Source organism: Garra rufa, chromosome 6, assembly GCF_049309525.1.
Source record: "Garra rufa chromosome 6, GarRuf1.0, whole genome shotgun sequence".
Classification (NCBI taxonomy): Eukaryota; Metazoa; Chordata; class Actinopteri; order Cypriniformes; family Cyprinidae; genus Garra; species Garra rufa.
The window spans coordinates 46,000,708-46,024,398 of NC_133366.1; the positions used below are offsets into that span (position 1 = coordinate 46,000,708).

Below are 23,691 nucleotides of genomic sequence, written 5' to 3' on the forward strand. Positions count from 1 at the left end.
CTATGGGCAGCCCAAATCAACTTCCCCAAATTTATCAGAGGCACTTCAGAACCAACAAATGAGAAGTGCCACTTATCGTTTACCTGATGGCTCAATTATATCTGGACCAGTTTATCAACCCAAGTCTCCAAATTTGGCAAATGCACTTCGGAATCAGGATATTCGCAATGCTACCTACCGGTTACCTGATGGTTCCATAATAAGTGCAGATGCAAGTTATAAACCTACAACCCCAACTCTCTCCGCTGCCCTGAGGAATGAGGATTTGAGAAATGTCTCCTATAGGCTTCCCGATGGATCTGTTATTTCACAAGCTCTCTATAAACCAAGAAGTCCAAACATTTCAAATGCCTTACAGAATGAAAATCTTCGAAAGGCTACATACCATTTACCAGATGGATCTATCATTTCAGCAGATCCTCGAAGACATAAAACCAGTCCAAATCTATCACAGGCACTTCTAAATCAAAATGTCCGCAAGGCACAATACAGATTACCTGATGGATCAGTCCTCACTCAAGGATTTGTCCCCACTTCGCCACATTTAATGGATGCTCTGAAGAATCGGGACCTGAAGAAAGCCTCTTACCAGCTACCCTCAGGGATCTCCTCCTATTTGACATCCTCTGGGCAGGTGGTTATTGGACCAGATGGCCGTTATGCTATAGTTCCACCACAGCGAAAAGGTCCAGGTGGGCCAGAAGACCACTGGGCTCAGAATGACAGAGAGGGGGAAACTGCAGAGGACCATTGGGCTGCCGAAAGAGTCTTGCCTCATGACACAGTACAGAACCTCATTAAATGGTCTATGTACCGTGATGAGAAGATGATGGATTTTCTTACCCCACCACCAGCCGGTCTTGGGCCAGGGGAAACAGATCTGCAGTGGGTACCAGATCGTGAAGGGGAGCCAAAAGGACAGTGGTATGACAAGGTAAATCACTTTAGACATAATGCTAATATTATTAGTTGACTTATTTATTTAACAAATGGTAACAGAAGTTCCAAATGGCATGCATTCTTTTTTTTTTCTTCTCAATAAATGCATGATCTGGCTTGTGGTTTTTTTATACAATTGGCTAAACATTCGATATCTGAATGTTTTTATTAGGAAGAAATATAAAATAATCAGTCGGTTTCACTTCAATAAGCTTAATATTGAGTAATGCTGTCAGGTAGACAGCGATGCAGTTGTCAGATTTCAAGATGTCTGTTAGCCTTTGAGTCTTAACAAAAGGCCCAGCCAAGCTCACCTATCTTCATCAGGATGTCAGAGGAGATTTACAAGGCCGATTATAACTACTCTAAGGTTACCTTGCTGACCAGTGATAATCATCTCTGCATTATTCTAGAACAGGCCCTAGAAAAGACAACTTGACCTAATTCATCAGAGATATTCTCTAATGTAATTGCACTAATTGAATGTCTTCTCAGATTTCTTCAAATGTTCTCAGTTTGCATAAAGGTTGCATTTTTTTAAACAGATGTATTCTATAAGAAGCCTGCCTACTGTCAGCTTCAGGGTGAAAAGGGAAGGGGATGGAGCTGAGGACATGACACAAATGGAGTATGTCAGCATAAATATACATAAAGTAATGTAAAGAGGATTATTAGATATGAAATCATTTATTATTATTCTATTTTTTCCAGAGAGCTTACTGAGGCAGCAGTACTTATGAACATGAAGACTCGTTTTGATCAAGCGCTTATCTATGTGAGTCTTGCAACCATACTCCAGTAAGCATACACATGTAACAAAGCTGTCTGTTAGTTCTAATAATTGTGTACAAATATATTGCTTTAAGTTTAAATAAAACTGTTTTAAAACATTTTTTTCTCAATACCATGAATAGACCTTCACCATTATTATTTAAATCTCTCTAACTACATTATTAATTTCTCCCTTGTCTTCTAAGCAGACATACATTGGAAGTATTTTGGTGTCTGTGAATCCATACCAACTATTTAACATCTATGGCACAGATGTGGTTCTGCAGTACGAGGGTCATGGCTTGGGAGATAACCCACCGTGAGTCTGAACAACCTCAACAGTTCCCAACAACACTTTTTCTTATTTTCCAACTCCTAAAAATACTAAAAAAGCTTTTGTTTTAGTCCATATTTATGCTTTTTTATTTATAAGTTTACCCACTTACCCATAAAGTAAACCTGCCTTCTTATACATGTTTGTTTACAGTCATCTCTTTGCCATTGCAAACATTGCCTACACAACAATGATGGACATCAAGCGAAACCAGTGCATCATTATCAGGTCAGATGAAAGTATGTGTGTGAATGTGTGTTTTTGTAGAGGATGTGGAAGTATTGTATGTCTGTGTAATGTTGTAGCAGTGAAGTGTTTGTATTATAGTGGGGAAAGTGGTTCTGGAAAGACAGAGGCGACCAAACTGGTTCTGAGGTACCTCACTGCTATTCACCATAAGAGGAACATTACACAACAGGTATGTTTATATAGAAAAATAATTATACAATAATAATAATAATATTTTTTGTTGCATTTGTGTACATTTATGAGGTATGCAATATTTGATATGGAATGTGTAATCTGTATTTTTGTTTTTCTATTTAATGCTTTACTCTAAACAGATTGAGGTAAGTATTTTGTTGATAACCTAAAACTCTAACCTAGTCAATTCTGATGAATACTTTTGGGTGTAAGTTCCAATTTCTTAATATCCAGATTCTTGAGGCAACTCCTCTGTTAGAGTCATTTGGAAATGCAAAGACGGTCCGAAATGATAACTCCAGTCGCTTTGGAAAATTTGTTGAGATCTTTTTGGAGGAGTGAGTATTCATTTTTATTGCTTCTATATGTTTATAGCTACTTTAAGTAGAATGTTTAAATGTTACAAGTCATTTGTAATGTGTCTCCCTAAATCTTTAATGTCTCTCAAGCCTGAAATTGTTGCTTGAGAGACAAGGGAACTAGATCTGTACTGCCTGACCTTGTGTGAAAGTAGAGCAGTAAGGTCGTTATTTAACCTCTGAAAGTTAAAGAGAGGAAGCAGATGGAAAGAGAACTGAGAAGGCCAAGGAAAGTTCATACACATGACAAGTCTGTTTGTGTTGTTGTTGGTTATCAGAGGGGTGATCAGTGGTGCCATAACCTCGCAGTATCTACTGGAGAAGTCCAGGATCGTTTTTCAGGTCTGTTGTCCTATTTGCTTTTAACTTGGAAAAGGCTAAAGAAGCCATGTATTAATTACTGACATTTGGGACCTAAGCTAAACTGTGTCTGAATGTATCTACAGGCCAAAGATGAGAGAAACTACCACATTTTTTATGAGATGCTGGCTGGACTTCCTACGCACACAAAACGGGCCTTCTACCTACAGGAGGCTGAAACCTACTACTACCTGAACCAGGTAAATACAGACATTTACCAAGACACAGTATTGACATCATTACAAATATCCTTAAAACAGACAAATAATTAAGTTGAATTGGATTCTCAAAAGACCTTAGAAGAACAAGATTTATTGGAAAAAAAAAACATTTACCATTTTATAAATGTCTTTACTGTCACTTTTTGTCAATTTAAAGGGATAGTTTACTCAAAAATGAAAATACTGTCATTGATTATTCACCCTCATGTCATTCCAAACTCGTTAAGACCTTTGTTCATCTTCAGAACACAAGTTAGGATGTTCGTTTTAGATGAAATGCGCACGCTTTATGAACCTGCATAGACAGCAATGCATTCATGACACATTCAAGGGCCAGAAAAGTAGTAGGGACATTGTTAAAATAGTCCATGTGACATCATTTGTTTAACTATAATTTTATGAAGCTACAAGAATACTTTCTGTGCACAAAAAAGCAAAAATAACAAAGTTTTCAACAATTTAGACCCCAGACTTTTGAATGTTTCTGTATAGTGTTACAATATCCTATTATAATAACTTATCTTATCATTCATTTCTGGATATTCTTTGCAAAACCAAAGGTGAACCATTATTTTACAAGAGAATCTAAGGTATAATTATGTTCATGGTATCATGTCATGTTAGGGTGGTAACTGTGAGATCGCTGGGAAAGATGATGGGGAGGACTTCAGGAGGCTACAGAGTGCCATGGACATTCTCCACTTCAGTCCTGAAGACCAGAGCAGCATTTTCAGAGTGCTGTCATCCATACTGCACCTGGGCAATGTCTTTTTCCATAGAGTGGAGGTATTGTGCACTTACAGGAAACCCAGAGTATTAAGACTTATGCTTAATATAACATAAATTATGTATCTTACTAAAACCTGTGATGTATTTAAAAAATCCATATGGTTTTATACATATTTTGGACTATAGGGGAGCGCCATTATTTTGATGACTTTAAATGGTTGCACTCGCTAAGCTACTGCCGCTACCTGTTGGTATTTTTACCGTAACACAACTTGGAAAATAAAATACTGATACGATGCCACACTATGTGGCTATTGGTTGTACTTTTTACTCAAAGGATAACAAGAAGGATGTAAATCCTCCTTGCTTTCCTAGTGATAAGAAGAGGAGAAAAGAATGAGAAGATGCCTGTGGATGAATAAAACTTCCTAAAGACCAGCGTCTTTGTTCTCTCCACTTCAGCCCTGACGTCTTTGAGGCTTTTAGTCGATCACAGCTGCTGAAGACAGAGACAAGAAATGCTAGATGCCATCCTGGCAGGATGTAAACATGCGAACACTTGTCACTGAAGGAGTTTCTCAGTGCAGATTTCACACAATATCCATGGGCATTTAGGTTTAAGCCTCAGCTTATATCCATCGCCGCCTGTAAACTCTTTTAGTAGCTGTGGTCATGGTATCAGTACTTTATTTTCCAAGTTGGAGTAAAAATAAACTCACCAAGTTCAACCATTTAATGTCATTGAAATAATTGCACCCCCATAATCCAAAATATGTATAGAACAATAATGTAAATCATTATTAAACGTAATGTACATTTTAAATAATGTAAATCCTTCATAGTTTTTTCTATATTTCAGTACAAGTCTTAATATCTGTGGTTACCTTGAAACATTTGTTTCTTCTACCTTGAAACAAAAGTTTCTTCAGTAGTTTTATGCAAATATAGCGAACTTATATAAGCAAAGTAATCAATCTTCTGGACTGTGTGCTTTGGATTCTCTGTCTCAGACAGAAGTGCAGGAGACAGCTGGTGTGGTGAGCACTCAGGAGATTCGTGCAGTAGCCGATCTGTTGCAGATTTCTCCAGAGGGTCTGCAAAAAGCCATCACCTTCAAAGTGACGGTACATACATCCATAATGTGCTCTGAACAACAGCATGTAGCCATTACTGCACCATCAGCAGTAACAGATTTGATGGTGAAACCAGACTCAGACTCACAAGTGTAAGCTTTAGCTCTGCAAATACCTGGGGCAGAAAGAAAGAAAAAGGGTGAGAGAAAAGGAGACAGTGTAATGACATGTAAGCAGGTTACATGAGTTCCAGTAACCTAATTTAATTATTCTGAGTTCAGCTCTGTGGAAACCACAGTAATCTAATCAGGGTTTGCTCAGGGCTTGAGTAATCTTAACACCTAATAGCTTGCTCACTGCCAGGATACCTTAACATTACATCACACAAAGGTCAATGAAGGTTAGAGAGGACAGACAAGATAAGGTCAGGTCAGCTGTTCTATAGTGTTATTTACAACATATTTTGTATTTATGGAAAATAAAACATTAATATTCTTAATAATCACACTTGACCTCTGTTGCAAAAAATAAATAAATAAATAAATACAAACATAAAATAACATTAATAACTTTTAGTTGTGTAGTATTTATGCACTATATGGTAATATTTGCTGTTCTTCCTTCAAAGTTATGCTGATTTAAAAGATATTTAACTTTTTTGGTTTGTTAAAAAAGCATGACTGTTAGACTGAGAATGGTCCAAATTTTCATAGCTCTAAAAATATATTTAAAAAATATATAATAACTAATTAATTAAAATCTGGCATAAAAATTGCTTTATGGAAAATATGATTTCTTATTATTATTTATTTTGGGATGAAATATGGACTATATGGATTTCATTTGTTTAGTTGCTGTCACTTTTGGATAATTTAACAGTACATAATTCAACGATTAATATAGGTTAGCAAGAACAGACAAGATAAAGTCAGGTTTTATTTCGAAAGTGTGTTTTTAATAGAAAATAGAACAATAATACTCTTAATAAGCACATTTCTCCACACTTTAAAAAACTAATTTTTAATTATTGTAATGCAAATAACTGTACCATGGTAGTAGCATTTAATGTACTACTTTTAATTCATGCTGATGTAAGTAAATGACAGAAATAGTAATTCATGTCAAACAATGACAGAATAATAAAACCAACTTTAACATTTTTAAACATTCTCTTTATTACTTTTTAAAGAGAGAGAACAAAACAAATACGCACCTAAATTCAAATTGCATACAAGATTGCAAGAACAACGCATCTTACATAACAAAATGAAATTTGAATACCCTTCCCCATTTCTCTTTCAAAAAATTAAATAAAAAATAAATAAGTAAATAAATTTAAATAAAAAACAAAAAACAAATAAATAAGAAAAGGGCTGTTATAAGTGTATCAAAGTACTTTTGCTTCTGATTTAAAATGACAATTTTAAAAAATTTTAAGGAAAAATTCTTTAAGCAATTTTTTTTCTTATTACAGAATGAACCCAAACACGTTTTGTCATTTCGAACACATTTTAGAAATGCTTTAGTCAAAGAGAGGTGTTACATGAATACAGTGTGATTGTCAGTGTGTTTGTGGTTTGTGTCATGTTGAGCATCTTGCTCATTTAATAAGTAAAGCTCTGTTATCCAGAGCTCACAGGTTTGTGTTTACACCACCACTTACTTGGATCAGCTGTCACATAACACTGTATCAGTTGCACAGGCTGACTGTGACTGTGTGAGTGACACAGAGTGTGTGTGAGGGTGAAACTGTATCCAGGCCTGTTTCATGACTTCCGGGCAAGATGAGTCATACCAAAATTTAGATATTTATGGACATGATGAAATTAAAAGATCTATTTCTAAATGCAGTGCAAAGTGAAGTGCACAGGGAAGCAGTGTATATACAGTGCCACAAAAAGGTATAAGAGCACTTTTTAATGTGGCATAAGTGAAATAAAGTTTTTCAGTAGCCCTTTTCACACATACAGTCTTTACTGGTAAATTACCGTTAAGAGATCATGTGTGAAAAGGACCTTTTCAAAAATACCGGTTAATTCGTTCTGGCAGTTTATCGGTATAAAAAGTTGTAGCATAACCAGTAAATTACCGGTAATGTGCTTTGTGTGAACGCAGAAAGAGATTATAAGCATGTATGAGTTCAAAATGCGCTGACATAAAATGTCTACTCTGGGCCAATCATAACATTCTGACACAGATGACACATGTACTACCACTGTGTAGTTTGGTTTGAAGTCGTCTAATACGATGTCTCTGGGCCAAAAGCAGCTGCATGAATGTGAACGTTTGACGTTTAGAGGCCAGTTCTGGTTGATTATGTCAGAATTTACCGGTATTTTGAAACTGATGTGTGAATGGCGCTTTACTGGTAAAACTACATAACATTGCCTTTGTGAACAGCGCATTTTTGTATTTACTGTAAAGTCGTTCTGGTAATTTTACGGCAATTTACTGTGGGCTAATGTATCACACACTGGTTAAATATTGAATTTCCTTAGTACTGAATTAGTATGAAATCTGTATCACACACACTCTTTAAATCTTTTCACACTTTACACATGCTGTTTCTCAGCCATGTAAAAGCAAGCTTTTACGCTTTCTTTGTCTTTTTATAAAAAATGAAATATTTATTAAACATAATCAGCATCTAAGTGGTGTGTCAATTGGTTTTGTCACAGGAGGCAATGAGAGAGAAGATATACACTCCCCTCTCAGTAGAAAGTGCTGTGGATGCCAGGTACACATTACAAGTCACCTTTTCTACGTATCTGCAATCCTTTTTTCATTGCATTTCAAGTTTGTTTTTCTCTACTCCAATTACAGAGATGCAGTTGCCAAGATCCTTTATACCTTGCTCTTTCATTGGCTGACAGAACGTATCAATGGGCGGGTCTACCCCAGGAATGAGGCGCTGTCCATATCTTTACTGGATATATATGGGTTTGAGGTATACAGTGACACTCCCATACACTCATACAAACAAACATGCTTTAAATACATTTGTTACCTTAAAGGTAAAGTGTGTCGTTTTTTTTTTTTTTTTTTAATTTTATATTGAATATACAAAATCTTTTTTTGCAATTGAGGCAAGCTGAAGTATCATTATTAATAGTAATATATGTGTTGTCCAGACCTTGATGTTCAACAGCTTTGAGCAGCTCTGTATCAACTATGCTAATGAGAGCCTGCAGTTCTTCTTCAGCAAAATCATTTTCAAACAGGAACAGGTGAGTATTATATGGAAGCCCGTTTCCACTACTGATAAAAAATAAAAAAGGTTATTGAGACTTTTTATCTCACAATTCATACTTTTTTTTACAGACTCAACTGATACAAACTCGCAATTCTGACTTTTTTCTCAGAATTGTGAGACATAATTTCAAATTTGAGAGAAATAAAGTCAGAATGGCAAGTTAAATAATCGCCACTCGCAAAACTTTTCTTTATCGCAAATGCAAGTTTGTATTTGCAATTCTAACTATGCTTTTTGCAATTGCTAGTTTATATCTTAAAATTCCGACTTTTTTCCTGCAATTTTGACTTTCTCCAGTTTTGAAAAAAGTTTTTTTCTGAAAACATATCAGTATTTCAATGCAAAATAGAAATTTGCGAGAAAAAAAGTCAGAATTGAGAGTTTTTGTCTCGCAGTTCTGAGAAAAAGTCACAATTATAAACTTTCTCAGAATTGCGACTTTATTTCTCAGAATTGTGAGTTTGTCTCGAAATTGTGACTTTATAACTTGCAATTGTGAGTTTGTATCACGCAATTCTAAGAAAAAAGTCAAAACTGTGAGATAAAGTCACAATTACCTTTTTTATTTTTTATTCAGTGACAGAAACAGGCTTCCATCAAAATTAATATGTATACTACTGTTCAAAAGTTTGGGACTGTACGGTTTTTTATGTCTCTTGTGCTTACCTAAGGAAGAATTTTTTTAGAAATCATTTTTATATGCTGATTTGGTACATTGGAAACATTTCATATTGTTATTAATAATGAAAAAACAGTTGTACTGCTTAATATTATAAATATCTTCACTGTCAGTTTTAATCAATTTAATGCATTATTTCTAAAAAAAGTATTAATTCCCTTTTAAAAAACCTTACAGACCCCAAACATACTGTGATTTCTCTAAAATATTGGTTGCAAACATTAAGCTGCTCACTCTCTTTCTGTATGTCTCTGTAGGAAGAGTACATTCGAGAGCAAATCAGCTGGAAAGAACTGACCTTCACTGACAACCAGGCATGCATAGACCTTATCGCTGCAAAGCCCCATGGGATACTCCGCATCCTTGATGACCAGAGTTCCTTTCCACAGGTTACATGCTTAAATTTGAATATTGAATAGGAATAAAAAAAAAAAAAAAACGAGTATATTAACACTACATGTTTGAACATTTGCTGACAGGCCACTGACAACACCTTCCTTCAGAAGTGCCACTATCATCATGGAAACAACCCCCTTTACTCCAAGCCAAAAATGCCACTGCCAGAGTTCACTGTCTATCACTATGCTGGTCGTGTAACTTACCAGGTAATAGATATACAAATTGCACATTCAATATTTTAATTAGACAATTAATGGATTAAGGTCAGTAACATTTAATTAATTTACCAATTTGTCACTGAGGTTTTAATGATACCAGCTTATCAAAACATATCTCACAAAGGGTTATACTGATTTTAGGTCCATAAATTCCTGGATAAGAACTACGATCAGGTTCGGCAGGAAGTATTGGATCTGTTTATGCAGAGCCAGAATCGAGTGAGTCAATATATCTGCATGCATGCATCTGTACATGTGTGTCTGTGTGTGTAAAAAGAAAAAAAAAATGAGAAAAGCTTACATCCCCCTTTCAGAATCTGCAAATTGTTAATTATTTTTCCAAAGTAAGAGGGATCATACAAAATATGTTTTATTGTTTATTTATTTGACCTGAATAAGATATTTCACATAAAAGGTGTCTACATATAATACACAAGAGAAAATAATAGTTGAATTTATAAAAATGTCCCTGTTCAAAAGTTTACATACACTTGATTCTTAATAATGTTCATGACTCCCTTGTTTGTCCTAAACAAATAAACTGCCCGCTGTTCTTCAAAAAAATCGGTCAGGTCCCACAAATTCTTTGGCTTTTCAGTGTTATTGTGTATTTGAACCCTTTCCAACAATTACTGTAGGATTTTGAGATCCATCTTTTCACACTGAGGACAACTGAGGGGGGTGAAAACTTTTTGAATTTGAAGATCAGAAATGTAAGTTATTTTGTTGTCTGGGAAAAATGTAACTATCTTTCATAACCTCTGAAGGGCAGTACTAAATGAAAAAATATGATATTTAGGCGAAATAAGCAAAATGTACAGATCTCCATTCTGTTCAAAAACTTAATGCATGGTTTTTCCTTCTGGAGCATCAGTGAGTGTTTGAACCTTCTGTATTAGTTGCATATGAGTCCCAGTTGTCCTCAGTGTAAAAAGATGGATCTAAACATCATACAGTCATTGTTGGAAAGGGTTCAAATACACAAAAATGCTAAAAACCAAAGAATTTGTGGGACCTGAAGGATTTTTCTTAAGAACAGCAAGCAGTTTAGCTGTTTAGGACAAACAAGGGACTCATGAACAACTATCAACTATGTCTTTTATGTGAAGTCTCTTTTTCAGGTCAATATTAAATAAACAATAACATGCATGTTGTTTGATCCATCCTATTTTGGTAAAATAACTAACATTTTGCAGATTCTGAAAGGAGCATGTAAACTTTTGAACCTCAACTGTATGTATTTTATGTAAACCTGAAGTATGAATGTGAGTGTACTTTTCTAAAATGCATATGTGGGTGTGTTTTCTAGATGGTGTCCAATCTCTTTATAAAGCATGCGGAGATGCTGAAAGCAGCAACGAACAGGAACAGCTCAGTGACTCGGAGATATCAGCCCTCTACTGTGGCAGCCAAGTTCCAGCAATCATTACAGGAGCTCCTAGACAAGATGGAGAGGTTATGAACACTCATGCAAACAGAGATATAGAGTTATACAAGCTAATATCTGCACATACACATGCATACATTGGCAGTTAAATATCCTGTTTTCTCACTTTCTTCAGGTGCAACCCATATTTTGTGCGCTGCATAAAGCCAAATAATAACAAGGTATGAGCAGATATTAAGCAAGCATTGCTATTACTGGTGCTAAGTTGCATAAATGAATTAAATGTATATGCATGTCCATTCAGGAACCTGGTATATTTGACCCTGAGTTGGTCGCTACTCAGCTCAGATATTCAGGAATCTTGGACACAATCCACATCAGGAAGGAGGGCTATCCAATCAGAGTGCCGTTCCATAAATTCTTAAACAGGTATCCTACTCAACAGCTGGTGCTTGTTACTTATGGATGCAATGCGGAACGCTGTGTAATCTAGTCTAGTGCTATAAATATACAGTACGTGTGCCAGTATATAGAATACAGCATCTTGGAATAAATTATCTCTGCCAATGTGTCCCCAGGTACAAAGCCCTGCTGGGAATGAAGAAGCCACCACCTCCAGATGGAGATAACTGTGTCATTATGTTAATGAAGCTCTGCCCAATCAACAAAGGAGATTATCAAGTGGGAGTGTCAAAGGTAAGTCGAATGAAAATGAAATTTTCATATGCGTTTTTTCAGATGTGAAAAATGCACAAAATGGAAACCAATCCATATTTTTAATGACAGATAAGTTTCGGAAGCAGTGCGTAAACGTGATTGACACAACGTGAGGTTGTAAAGCCGTGCAATTAATCAAAATTCAGTTTCGATTTCGGCTTCAAACGATTATGAAAATACAATAATCAAAATAAAATGATTATTGCTTCCGATTCTGCCCCCTTTGTGCTCTTTCGGTCCTCTATAAAATCCTAATTTCACATGCAAATCAGTAAAATCATGTAACATGATTTGCATAAAATGGGACGTGCTTGATTTATTAATGTTTATTTGATGTCGTGATTTTAAAAGCATGAAAAAGAATTTGAGCTGTTCTGTGTATGCGTTCAGAGACAGAACAGAACACGGACAAGTAAAGTGAACATTTAGCATAAAATGCGTACCTAAACGGTCAAATACATGCAAATATATGTCAAAATTCAGCGTTTGGTGAATATTCGTGTAAACCTTCGTCAGTTATGTTTGAAATTAATGTAAACAGTTGAGAATGAAAATACGTTTGTAACAGTATATTGGATCCATGCAGCTCTTAAAGCGGCCACACAAGTAATATTCCTTCTGCCATCTCTGTGTTTAATGTTAATCAAACAACAAAAGACAAAGACAAAATCACTCACTGCTCTTGACGAAGGGACTTTTGTAGTTTTTATAAAAGTATTTTTTGGCTCATTTTTATCTTTTATATATTTTTATTTTTTTCTATTGTATTGCCATCTTTAAATTAATCAATTATAAAAAAAATTCTGACCCATTTATAATCATGTTAAATAATCGTGATTACAATATTGACCAAAATAAATCGTGATTATGATTTTGGCCATAATCAAGCAGTCCTATGAGGTCGTATTTATTTTTTAATGTGTGAAGATTTCGGACGGAATTTTCAGACTCAGTGTGCAAGGACCTTAAGGATGCCAAAATTGTGCCTTCTGAAAAAAAAAAACATTTAAATTGATAAATTTGATAAATAGAAAATCATGAAATAATAGAAAAAATAGAAATAATAAAAACTTATTTTCAGCTAGTTGTCAAAGCCACATTCCCTAATTTTCGTTTAGTTTAAGTTGAAATATTACAACAATTAAAACTAAAATTAAAATCTAATTTGAAAACTTAAAACTATATAGACATAATAAAAATTACACACAGACAAAATAATTATTAAACCTTAAAATGAAAACAGATCATATGCAGATACAGTCTAAATCAGAATATTAACAAAAACGATAAATGTTCATTTTAATCAAGGTTTTTTTTTTTATTCTCAGCTCTTTCTAAAGGAGAACATCTATCAGTTATTGGAGAGCAAACGTGATCGTATGATGCACGTAGCTGCGTTGACCCTTCAGCGTTATGTACGGATGTATTTTGTCCGCAAGAAATTCCTCAAGTTCCGTTCAGACATGACCAAACTTCAGGCTCACGGCAAGGGCTTCCTGGTCAGGTAAACTGTCTACTTCTTGTGACTCTTCAATGCTTGTGACTATCTTTTGCAAATACAAACATTTGTGGTTAACTTTGTAATATGATTTACAGGTAGAGAATTCAAATAGTGCCTTTATCCAGGTGATAATGTGCAGTTTAGGGATTTGAACCCAATGGGAAAATCTAGTTCACACTAGCTTTTGATTTAAGGTTTCTAGTTGGTTGAAATTGGACATTAACGCTGGCCTTAGCTTAGTTTAGGAACTTGATCAGTTGAACCACCAATTAAGGCCTGGTCGAGCTGGATAATGTTCCAGATCTTGATTTAACCTCACGCTCTGTTTTGCTTTTTTTTTCTTTGAGGAGAAATATTTTGTAGAAAAAACTGAGTGTTACTATGTGAAAGTTTAATGTCATTAAAATGGCTGAAACTTCCCTCACTCTCTGTGCCTTTAGGCGGCGGTTTCTGCGAATGCGTATAAACCTAATCAAGCACCGTGCAATGGTCCGACTTATTGTCAATCGCAAACGATACATAAGGGTACGTTACCTAAAAATAATGAACTGTTACTGCACTAAGGGCCAGATACTAACAGCTAGATTTACTGAAGACGCACAGTGAAGAACTAGCCCTGAAAAGGCTTGGACAGTTATTTTTGCGCCTGACCTTATTGAATATGCATTTGTAGGAGTTTCCCTTTCAGATGCAAAATTTATGGGAGGAGAGTATTCAAATGAATTAGCAACGTGATTTACTAATATTTGGGCATGTCAAATTACTGGTACTTGAGCCATTTTTTAACACCCAAAGCAGGCAATAATTTGCAGTGCTCTTGGTAAATTGTGCTGGTCATTATGGAAATGATCTGGCTGCATCTGTGTTATTTCAGTAAATCACATGCAGAATCTTCCCCATCCCATCGGCGCTGTTATTGAATTGCGCTCTAGCGCTAATTTGCCCTGTTTAGTAAATCTGGCTCTAAGTGTGATTAAAAATACGTATTTATTAATGTGAGTTCAGATTCAGATTTTTCCCATTTTTAATGCTTTACTTTGGCTCGTTGTTTTGTTACAGATCAACCTCCTCTTAGCAAGGAGAGCAGAGGAGGAGAGGAGAAGGATTGAACTGGTAAAAGAACAGTCTGTGCTCATTATTAGATAACAACCAGTTATGTTTTTTTTCATCACCAAAGTGTCTCTCTGCAGTATTTGCAAGTTCATACTGCAATATATTAAACTTTCACACTGAAAGAACTCGGTGTTCTTCAGATTTTAAATACCCAGCCAAACATGTTCCACTTTTGCTATTAAGAGTTTCTGTAATGTCTTCTTTCTTTTGTAGGAGCGAACAAGCAGGGAGGTGGTAAATGTGACTCAGCTGGTTATTCCTGCAGAGTTGGGAGGATTGTTACAGGCCACAGCAGGTTATTCATAATTTCCCACTGTGAAAAGATCTATTCCTTATTATTTATGGTATTTGCTAAGGCAAACATCACTCCTATTATAATTCAAGCTTAAGTCAAACTTTGGCACATAGCTTGTCCTCAGCTTATGTTAAAGGCATGAATGATACCTCATGTCATGCCGCTAGTTGAGACTAGATGTGCTATTACTTATCTGAGCAATCAGACTATAACTTTTTTTTATAGTTAACTAAAACTAAAACTGAAATAAAAAATAATAAATTCTATACATGCATATTTAACTTGCGTTTAAAAATGAGAAGCAATGCAGAGACATGATGCAAAATCAGGTCAAAATGTAACCAATCATTTTGAAATAATATTAAACCTATCCTTTGGGCTTTTTCTCTTGTTAGCTGGTAGGGAGCGTCATTCAGACTGCTTGGCTCTGGTTCAGGCTCCAAGAATACAAACAGACCCCCAGCTCACTCTTCCACTGGACATCAACAACCATTTGATGACCAAATATATACGCACACATTTCAGAGTGAGTGTCCTGCCTGCTAACACACACACACATGCATAATACTTACAATTCACTCACATTTTGTCTCATTTGTGTGCAGGAATTGCAGTTTGGGATGCTAACAGCACCTCTGGAGAACTCACTGACCCGATTAGAAGATGATCTGAAGCAGGATGCTCTTGATGTGTTTATACTGGTAATACCTATTCTCTTTATCAGTGCTACATAACTCTCTTGCAGTTTTGCTGTTGAATTTTTTATTTCTGTATTTGATAGATTTTGCGTTTCATGGGTGATCCAAACTTGAATGGAGCTCAAGAAAACCTGTTTGGAAATTACATCATTCAGAGAGGCCTTGCCACTCCACCAATCAGAGATGAGATCCTAGCGCAGATAGTCAATCAGGTGTGGCGGAATGAAAACACCAGAAATGCAGAGAGAGGCTGGTTGTTGATTGCCGCCTGTTTGAGTTCCTTTGCCCCATCTGAGAAGATGGAGAAATACCTGCTAAAGTGAGACAATACGCATACATACAAACACACACACTACTGCGCAAAATTTGGGGTTGGGTGATTTTTTTTAGAAGTTTTCGAAATAATTGATTAAAAAATTCAGTAGACAACAGTGATATTTTGAAATATTATTACAATTTTAAATAGCTGTTTTCTACTTCAATATGATTTATAATGTAATTTATTTATGTGGTGGTAAAGCTGAATTTTAATCAGCCATAGAAAGTTTAAATGAATATAATTTATTTGAAATAGTATGGACTTTAAATTTAAATTTACCAATTTAATGTATTTATTTATTTTAAAAAATGTTACTGACCTCTAGTCAAACCTTTTCACACAGTAACGAGAATAAAGTAAAAAAAGTACGAGAATAAAGTCTAAATATTTCAAGAATAAAGTCAAAATATTTTGAGAATAAAGTCAAAATTATGAAAATTAATTAGTAGTAATTAAGAGATTAAAGGTGGAATATTTTGATAGTATATTCTAGCTTATTGCGCAAGCAAATAACCTGGGAAAATCTCAGCTTTCAAAATATATAGTGAAATACAATCAATATGTCTATCACAATAATGTGCTTTTCGCGCTCTTTAATGTGGTGCAACAAATCGCTGTATTTGCCTCAGTTTAAGCGGCTTGTGAATCAGTCATCTTTCCAATTACACTGAGACATTTGTTTTAATAAATTAGGCTGTATTGCTTTTCTTTAATTCCTTCTGATGTTCATTTATGTTTATATCATGCTATAAACTTGAAATAAAGAGGAAAAACACATTTATAATTTGTAATTCGTTTATGACAGAATTTGAAAGCTGAGCTGTGTTATATTAAAAGCAACAAAGCACAATATTATTACAATAACTGGGTCGCTGGTGCGCTACAAATAATAAATGTAAGACATTAAATATTATTTCCAAACATTTGCTGTATTATACCTTGAATAAAACAGTGTGTGAATAGTCACTTATATACCTTTAGAAAAGACAACAATATAACTTACGTCAATGAGTTGGAGTCCACTTCAACCTTTAGAACATTTTATTGTTGGTTTTAATTAAATTGCGTTTTTGCAGAGTAGGTAGTGGAATTTTTACAAAGAAAACTGTATGAAATGAATGTCTAATTGTAATCAAAAAGGCGATTTACATCGATTTACATCTGTCCCACCACATTAACTAGCGTAAAAAACAATATTGCAAGATGCATTGTTTGTATTTCGCTATAAAAAATATTTTGTTTTAAAAAGTACCAAAAGCACAAAGCTTATTGCTATTATTTGGTGGCTGGCACACTAAAAATAGGCCTAATGAATGCAACTGAAGACATGAAATATTATTTGCTACGATTTAATTCTTGTAATTTCGACTTTATTCTCGAAACATTTCAACTTTATTCTTGAAATTTCGACTTTATTCTCAAAACATTTCGACTTTGTTTTTTAAATATTTCAACTTTATACTTTTTTTATTTTTTAACGTAGCACTAAAATGCTGTCGTAACAAAACAGAGACATCACTGATGGATTTTTTTGTACAACACTACAATAGTATAAGTCGTGTTACAGTACAAGATTTTGTGGCAAAGAAGTTAATGAACTTTCTCTCCCTCTGTCTCTGTCAGATTTGTGTCAGACTATGCTCTGAATGGCTTTAAGGCATTGTGCCAACATAAACTCCTCCAAGCCATGCAGAAATCCTACCTAGTCCCTGAAGCATCTCGAACATACCCGCCATCCCTGTTAGAGTGGACTGCTACCCGCAAGAAAGCACACATGGTGCTCCAGGTGCACTGTTTTGATGGTAAGATCCTGATCATTTGTTCTTACATGTATAACAAAGACAACAGAATAAATGTGCACCATGGTCATTAAAAAAACAGCATAGTTAAAGAAATGAAAATTTGCTGAATATTTACACACCCTCAGTCTATCCAAGATGTACTGTAGATGAGTTCATTTCTTCATTGGAACAGATTTGGAGAAATGTAGTGTTACATCACTCACAAATACTGAGTGGGTGCTGTCAGAATAAAAGTCCCAAAAGCATTTTTTTTCCATTTCTGGGTGAACTATTCTTTTAACAAACTCAGGAAACCCAGTTTCAAATTATTATTTGTAATTGATTTTCATATAATCTTTTTACTGTTTACATTAGTTGGCATGCTTCCACCTTAGTTCAAATTTGCCCTTTAAACTCAAAAATTTAAAAAAGTTCAAAAATTCCTCACTTAAAATTGTTTATTAACAGCTGTTTTACCGAACGACCAATAAAAATATCCAATGATGCAAAATACTCTACTTTTTTATCAAATCTCACCAGTTTAAATTGGAAAATGTAGGCTCATTTGCATGATTAATGTAATTTATAACTGAATGTAACAAGATGAAATATTAATGGAGCTGTCTCTTAATATTAGGCATACAATTAAGAGTAATTGTGTGCATATTTAAAAAAAAAATACGTATTTGTATATTCTGTTTAATTAGGCAGTTCACTAGGTTTTGGAGCAAAGCTTCAATGTCACATAGAAAACAACAGTCAGTAGATATGATTCTTGTCTGTTGACATCCAGCTGGGTTTTAAAACCGCTCTGTGGCCTAGCTGTGCAACACTGAACCAAGATATAGGTGGTGCTGTTTGCTCCTTCTCTTTCACTCTTTCTCTCTCTCTTCTTAATTTCCTTTCCCTCTCTTCTGTCTCTGTCAAATAATGCATGTTATTATCATGCCAGGATGCAAATCAGGACTGGTGTCATCTGTCCATTCTTTCCTCTCATCTCTTTAATCTCTTCTTCTGTCATTCCCTACATCTTTCTTTCAGCCTCTCCTCTTTCATCTAATCTCGCTCACGCTCTCTGTCTCTTTGCTTTATTTCACTCCTCTTCTCATCCAGTTACACTGTCTCTCTGTCCTCGCCTGTTTGGGTTGGAGCAGATTAGTCGATATATGATAGTGTGTGTGTGTGGAATGTGGATGTGTGTGTGTGTGTGTGTGTGTGTGTGTGTGTGTGTGTGTGTGTGTGTGTGTGTGTGTGTGTGTGTGTGTGTGTGTGTGTGTGTGTGTGTGTGTGTGTACCTGGTATTCATCACGTTGTGGGGACCAAATGTCCCCACAAGGATAAGAATACCAGTAGATTTTGACCTTGTGGGGACATTTCTCAGGTCCCCATGAGGAAACAGGCTTATAAATCATGCACAATGAGTTTTTTTGAGGAAGTAAAAGTGTGCACAATCTCCTGTGAGGGCTAGGTTTAGGTGTAGGGTAGGTGTATGGCGATAGAAAGTACGGTTTGTACAGTATAAAAACCATTATGCCTATGGAATATCCCCATAAAACATGTAAACCCAACATGTGCCGGTACAGATAAGACGGTCAGTCTGCATTATCTTGACTACTGTTTCCACCCATCAGCTCTCTTACAATTACATAACCAATATTAGCTAAAGATATGAATGACCTCTTATTGGAGATTTTTTGCCAGTGTATTGATTATGAAGTGTTAAATAAAAAAGGAGAAGTATTTAAGGGATAGATTAACAAAAAAAAAAAAATTTATCATTTGCTTACCCTCATGCCATTCTTTATATGACTTTATAATGCAAGTGTATGAACTGCAAAATGTTGATGCTCCATGAAGCGCAAAGCAATTTCTGGTGTTCATCCAAAGAAACCATGAGTGTATCTTAATTAGTTTTTATCTGTATTTTATAGCAATTTTGGATACTCAAGTATGTTTGGGTTTATACTTTTTTTAAGCAATCAGACTTATGCTTTTTACATTTACATTTGGTCATTTAGCAGACACTTTTATCCGAAGCTACTTAAAAATGATGACAATGGAAGCATTCAAAATCAACAAAAGAGCAATGATATGCAAGTGCTATGACAAGTCGGTAATTTTTTTTGGTAATTATATAATAAATAAAAAGATAGAATAGAAAATGAATAGAGCAAGCTAGTGTTAGAGTCCTTTTCTGTTAATTATATAACACAGGGTTCGCAAAATTTCAAAATCTCTGGTAGCCCTTCGGGCAGGTACTCTTCAGATTTTGGTAGCCCGAAAATTAATTTAACTAGCCCAAATAAAAAAAGACTTCTTTTTTTTTTAATATAGAAAATCAGATAGGAGTCTAAACTTAATCAAAAATGTTTTCAATACACAAATATAAACAAATATCAAGGAAGGAATTTTATTTCACTATTTGGTGTATCTGCAGAATTTTTAAATATCAATTTAAGGCAATTTATAAATCGAGTATATCATTTATTATATTTATTTAAAACATAAATATTACTGTCTTAATTGTTTAGTATTTTAGAAGGCACATTAACTTCCTTCACATTCACAACTCTGTGTTTGCTGCATAAAAACATAGGTCGATAATTGCAATCCTTTGACCATAAACAGTTGAAAAAAATGTGGAAATAAAAATTCATTCTCTGTCAGGAGGGGGCACTTTAGGAGCGCTGAAATACTACGGTTGCCCTAGTAACAGCTGTACACAAATCAGCATTAACGCTGTTTTATCAGGCATGAAGTGAAAATGCCAACGACACGTTTCAGAGGACAGTCGGGTCCCTTCAGATACATTCATATAAAGACATCCTTGCCGCGATTTGACTTTGAAACGTGCAGTGCGCATATTTATTCAATGACATCATTGCCTTTTGAAGTTCCTATCGCCATTCTCGTCTTTCTGTCCCCAAATGTAAGACCTCCTAAATTATAATTAAAACTTTTCTTATGCTATTTAACATATTTAAAACTTTTTATGGCCTTAAATTTGACGTCGGGCTAGCGATTTTGCGAGCCCTGTAATAAATAAATAGAATGCAAAATGGTCAAAAGGAGAATGGTCATTTTTTTAAGAATAGAATTAGAATAGAGAGTGCTAGAGTTTGAGTGTCAAATAAATATACCTGGAAGAGCATAAAAAAGTCAAGGAGGAAACAGAGACCACAATTCAGTATTTGATTTTTTTTGTAGGTGTGTCTTTTCTGTGTCCTGTCCATTCCTGGACCAATGGAGAGGGCCTTGCTGGAGACGTGCTGCAACACAGGTAATTTTTTCCATGAATTTCCATAGATTTGCTTGAAAATTTAGGGATCTTAAAGATCTTTAGGGACTTAAAGGGATCCCCAGGTATTAAGACTTGTATGGCTTAATATAACATAAATTATGTCTCTTATTGAAATATGTAGTCCAGTGGTTCTCAACCTTTTTATACCAAGTACCACCTCAGAAAATATTTGCCTCTCCAAGTACCACCGTAATGACCAGCATTAAAATACAGTAGCATTGTAGGCCTAACTATTCAGATATAGCTCTGCACAGTTCAAAAGAGAGGCAGTTTTATTCCTAATAAAAATATTTATTGTTGTCAGCCACTTTGACATTTGAACTTTAACACTGCACAGTGCTTACAAACAGGTAAATAAATAACTTGGTGATTAAATGATTAAATGTACCTAAATGTTAAAAAAACTGTACTGTACATGTAAATGTAAAAGAAAAAAGTACAATTTTACTCAAAGGTTAAATTAAATTGTATTGTGTTTTAACATTAATTTATATTTAATTTAGTGATTCCTCTGCACACCACTACGTACTTGTACCACACTTTGAGAACCACTGATGTTGTAGAAAACTCACTAAACATTTATGTTACTGAAAAAAACATTATTTCGGAAGTGGAGAGTGGAGAGAACAAAGATGCGGGTCTTTAGGAAGTTTTATTTATCCACAGGCATCTTCCTATTCTCCTCTTCTTATCGCTAGGAAAGCAGTTAAGACTTACATTGCTTCTCTTGTTGCCCTTCAACTGAAAATCACAACCAAAAGCCACACAATGTGGCATCGTATCAGTAATTTATTTTCAGAGTTGCTTATTCTGCAGTAAAAATAGCAACAGGTAGCACCAGTAGCTCATCGAGAGCAACCATTTCATGTCATCAAAATAATGCCATCCCCCATAGTCCAAAATATGTATAAAAAATGTGGATTTGTTAAATAATGTAGATCTTTCATGGGTTTACTACATATATCAGTAAGAGATGTCATTTATGTTATATTAAGCCATACAGGTCTTAATGCCTGGGGTTTCCTTTAAGCCTAGTTGCTAGTTGTTGAAGCAGATTTCACAGAAAACTGCGTGGTTTATGATGTAATCATGGCATTGGTCATCCTACAGGGGCGTGTCCACTGATAGTCGATGGGGTTGGTCGGTTCTGATGAAGGAGCCGGCGCAGTGGGTGGAGTTAGAGGGTCACGATTATGTTCTGGATCTGGTGTGTGACCTGGAGCTGCTGTTAGACTTTCCCAAGCAGAAAACATACTTCATCATCTCTACTGAAGACCCCAGCAAGGCACGACCTAACGCGAGCATGTACGCATATTTAGTTGTATGCATATTCTGACTTGTTTTCATTGTAATGCTTTGTTGTGACAATGTTTAACTCATTTGTTTATTTGCAGAAGTCTCTTTGGCAGTGGATTTGAAGAGGACGAGGACGGACCGCTTTCATATGCCAACCGAACGACCGCTATTGCAACCAACAGTCTACCAATTTCTGATGGCCACTACAATCTGGGTAGTCTTTTTCAGAAGCACAACATACAAAAGTTCCTAAGTGGGAGGACATAAAGTCATTGACCCTTTCCAATCTAATTGGTCGGCGATTGTTATCACTCCAATTGGCCCGCTAGTGAATAACCGAGCATAACCTTAAGAAACACTAAACTACAGCCCCTGCTTTAATCAGTAGTAGCAGATCTACAGCCCTGCATGTAAAGTAGAATCAGATACACACAGAATGGCTAGATTACATACAGCTGAACTAACCCCGATGGTGTTCTTGTAACCTTTCCATGTGCATGTCTTGAGGATGGGAAACATTATACAGGTTTAAAGAGGTCTTGCAAGGGTGAATGCACAGGTCATTGATCGTTAGCAACTTTTTTGAGGCAATGGTTTGTTCTGCTTGTGTGCCTGTCTTCACTTGGTTTGAAGAGATTTTTGGGTTAACTAACAAATGTACTTTTTGTTTTCTCTGACCCTTAGAATTTGTTAATTAAATATATACATATATAATTTTTTTTATATATATATATATTTAAAATATAATATTTTGTAATATTATAAATGTGGACCCTGGATCACAAAACCAGTCATAAGGGTCGATTTATACATAATCTGAAAGCTTTTCATTAATGTATAGTTTGTTAGGATAGGACAATATTTGGCAGAGATACAACAATTTGAAAATCTGCAATCTGAGGGTGCAAAATAATTTAAATATTGAGGAAATCACCTTTAAAGCTGTCCAAATGAAGTTTTTAGCAATGCATATTACTAATCAGAAATTAAGTTTTGATATATTTACAGTAGGAAATTTACTAAATATCTTCATGGAACATGGTCTATACTTAATATCCTATTTTTGGCATAAAAGAAAATTCGATAATTTTGAACCCACACAATGTATTTTTGGCTAGTGCTACAAATATACCTGTACTACTTAAGACTTGGTTTTGTGGTCCAGAGTCACAAATTGCTTTTTACTGGAACAGAATAGAAAGATAACGTTTTTTTTACATGATTATATATGAATTCCTGTTCGCATTCTCACTTTATGCTTCTTTCCCTTCTGTCTCTTTCTGTTTTTATCAGACACAGAACCGCCCTATGATTGCACTCAGAGAGGGATGGACCGGTATTTGGACAGCCTGTTTGACCCAGTTCTGTCTGATGGAACTGGGGTACGGTGTCAACTGATTAGCTCACACACACAAATGTGAATAAGAGAGAGTGAGAGTATGGAAGATTGCTTTAGAGACTTACTGTAATTCACACAGTCTCATTTATGTAAATGTTGATTGTAAGTTTGTGTGTGTATTCGGCT

At 35.2% G+C, this 23,691-nt stretch overlaps 1 protein-coding gene across 1 annotated transcript in view; it reads left to right on the forward strand.

Moving 5' to 3' along the window:
• Positions 1–793: 793 nt before the first annotated feature.
• The window catches only part of myo15ab (myosin XVAb), a 42,911-nt gene continuing 20,013 nt past the window's right edge, over positions 794–23,691 (forward strand). Inside the window, exons 1-34 of the mRNA XM_073842672.1 lie at positions 794–934; positions 1,485–1,567; positions 1,651–1,714; positions 1,920–2,029; positions 2,198–2,272; positions 2,372–2,462; positions 2,608–2,613; positions 2,702–2,805; positions 3,105–3,168; positions 3,273–3,386; positions 4,032–4,193; positions 5,147–5,260; positions 7,888–7,946; positions 8,033–8,156; positions 8,341–8,436; positions 9,399–9,530; positions 9,621–9,746; positions 9,900–9,977; positions 11,068–11,213; positions 11,321–11,366; positions 11,450–11,574; positions 11,724–11,841; positions 13,191–13,366; positions 13,804–13,888; positions 14,423–14,476; positions 14,690–14,771; positions 15,167–15,297; positions 15,377–15,472; positions 15,553–15,788; positions 17,412–17,590; positions 20,777–20,849; positions 21,981–22,175; positions 22,265–22,383; positions 23,460–23,548. Of these exons, the coding sequence (XP_073698773.1) occupies positions 809–934; positions 1,485–1,567; positions 1,651–1,714; positions 1,920–2,029; positions 2,198–2,272; positions 2,372–2,462; positions 2,608–2,613; positions 2,702–2,805; positions 3,105–3,168; positions 3,273–3,386; positions 4,032–4,193; positions 5,147–5,260; positions 7,888–7,946; positions 8,033–8,156; positions 8,341–8,436; positions 9,399–9,530; positions 9,621–9,746; positions 9,900–9,977; positions 11,068–11,213; positions 11,321–11,366; positions 11,450–11,574; positions 11,724–11,841; positions 13,191–13,366; positions 13,804–13,888; positions 14,423–14,476; positions 14,690–14,771; positions 15,167–15,297; positions 15,377–15,472; positions 15,553–15,788; positions 17,412–17,590; positions 20,777–20,849; positions 21,981–22,175; positions 22,265–22,383; positions 23,460–23,548 (3,678 nt within the window). The 5' untranslated portion in view covers positions 794–808. The remainder of the gene's footprint in view (positions 935–1,484; positions 1,568–1,650; positions 1,715–1,919; positions 2,030–2,197; positions 2,273–2,371; positions 2,463–2,607; positions 2,614–2,701; positions 2,806–3,104; positions 3,169–3,272; positions 3,387–4,031; positions 4,194–5,146; positions 5,261–7,887; positions 7,947–8,032; positions 8,157–8,340; positions 8,437–9,398; positions 9,531–9,620; positions 9,747–9,899; positions 9,978–11,067; positions 11,214–11,320; positions 11,367–11,449; positions 11,575–11,723; positions 11,842–13,190; positions 13,367–13,803; positions 13,889–14,422; positions 14,477–14,689; positions 14,772–15,166; positions 15,298–15,376; positions 15,473–15,552; positions 15,789–17,411; positions 17,591–20,776; positions 20,850–21,980; positions 22,176–22,264; positions 22,384–23,459; positions 23,549–23,691) is intronic.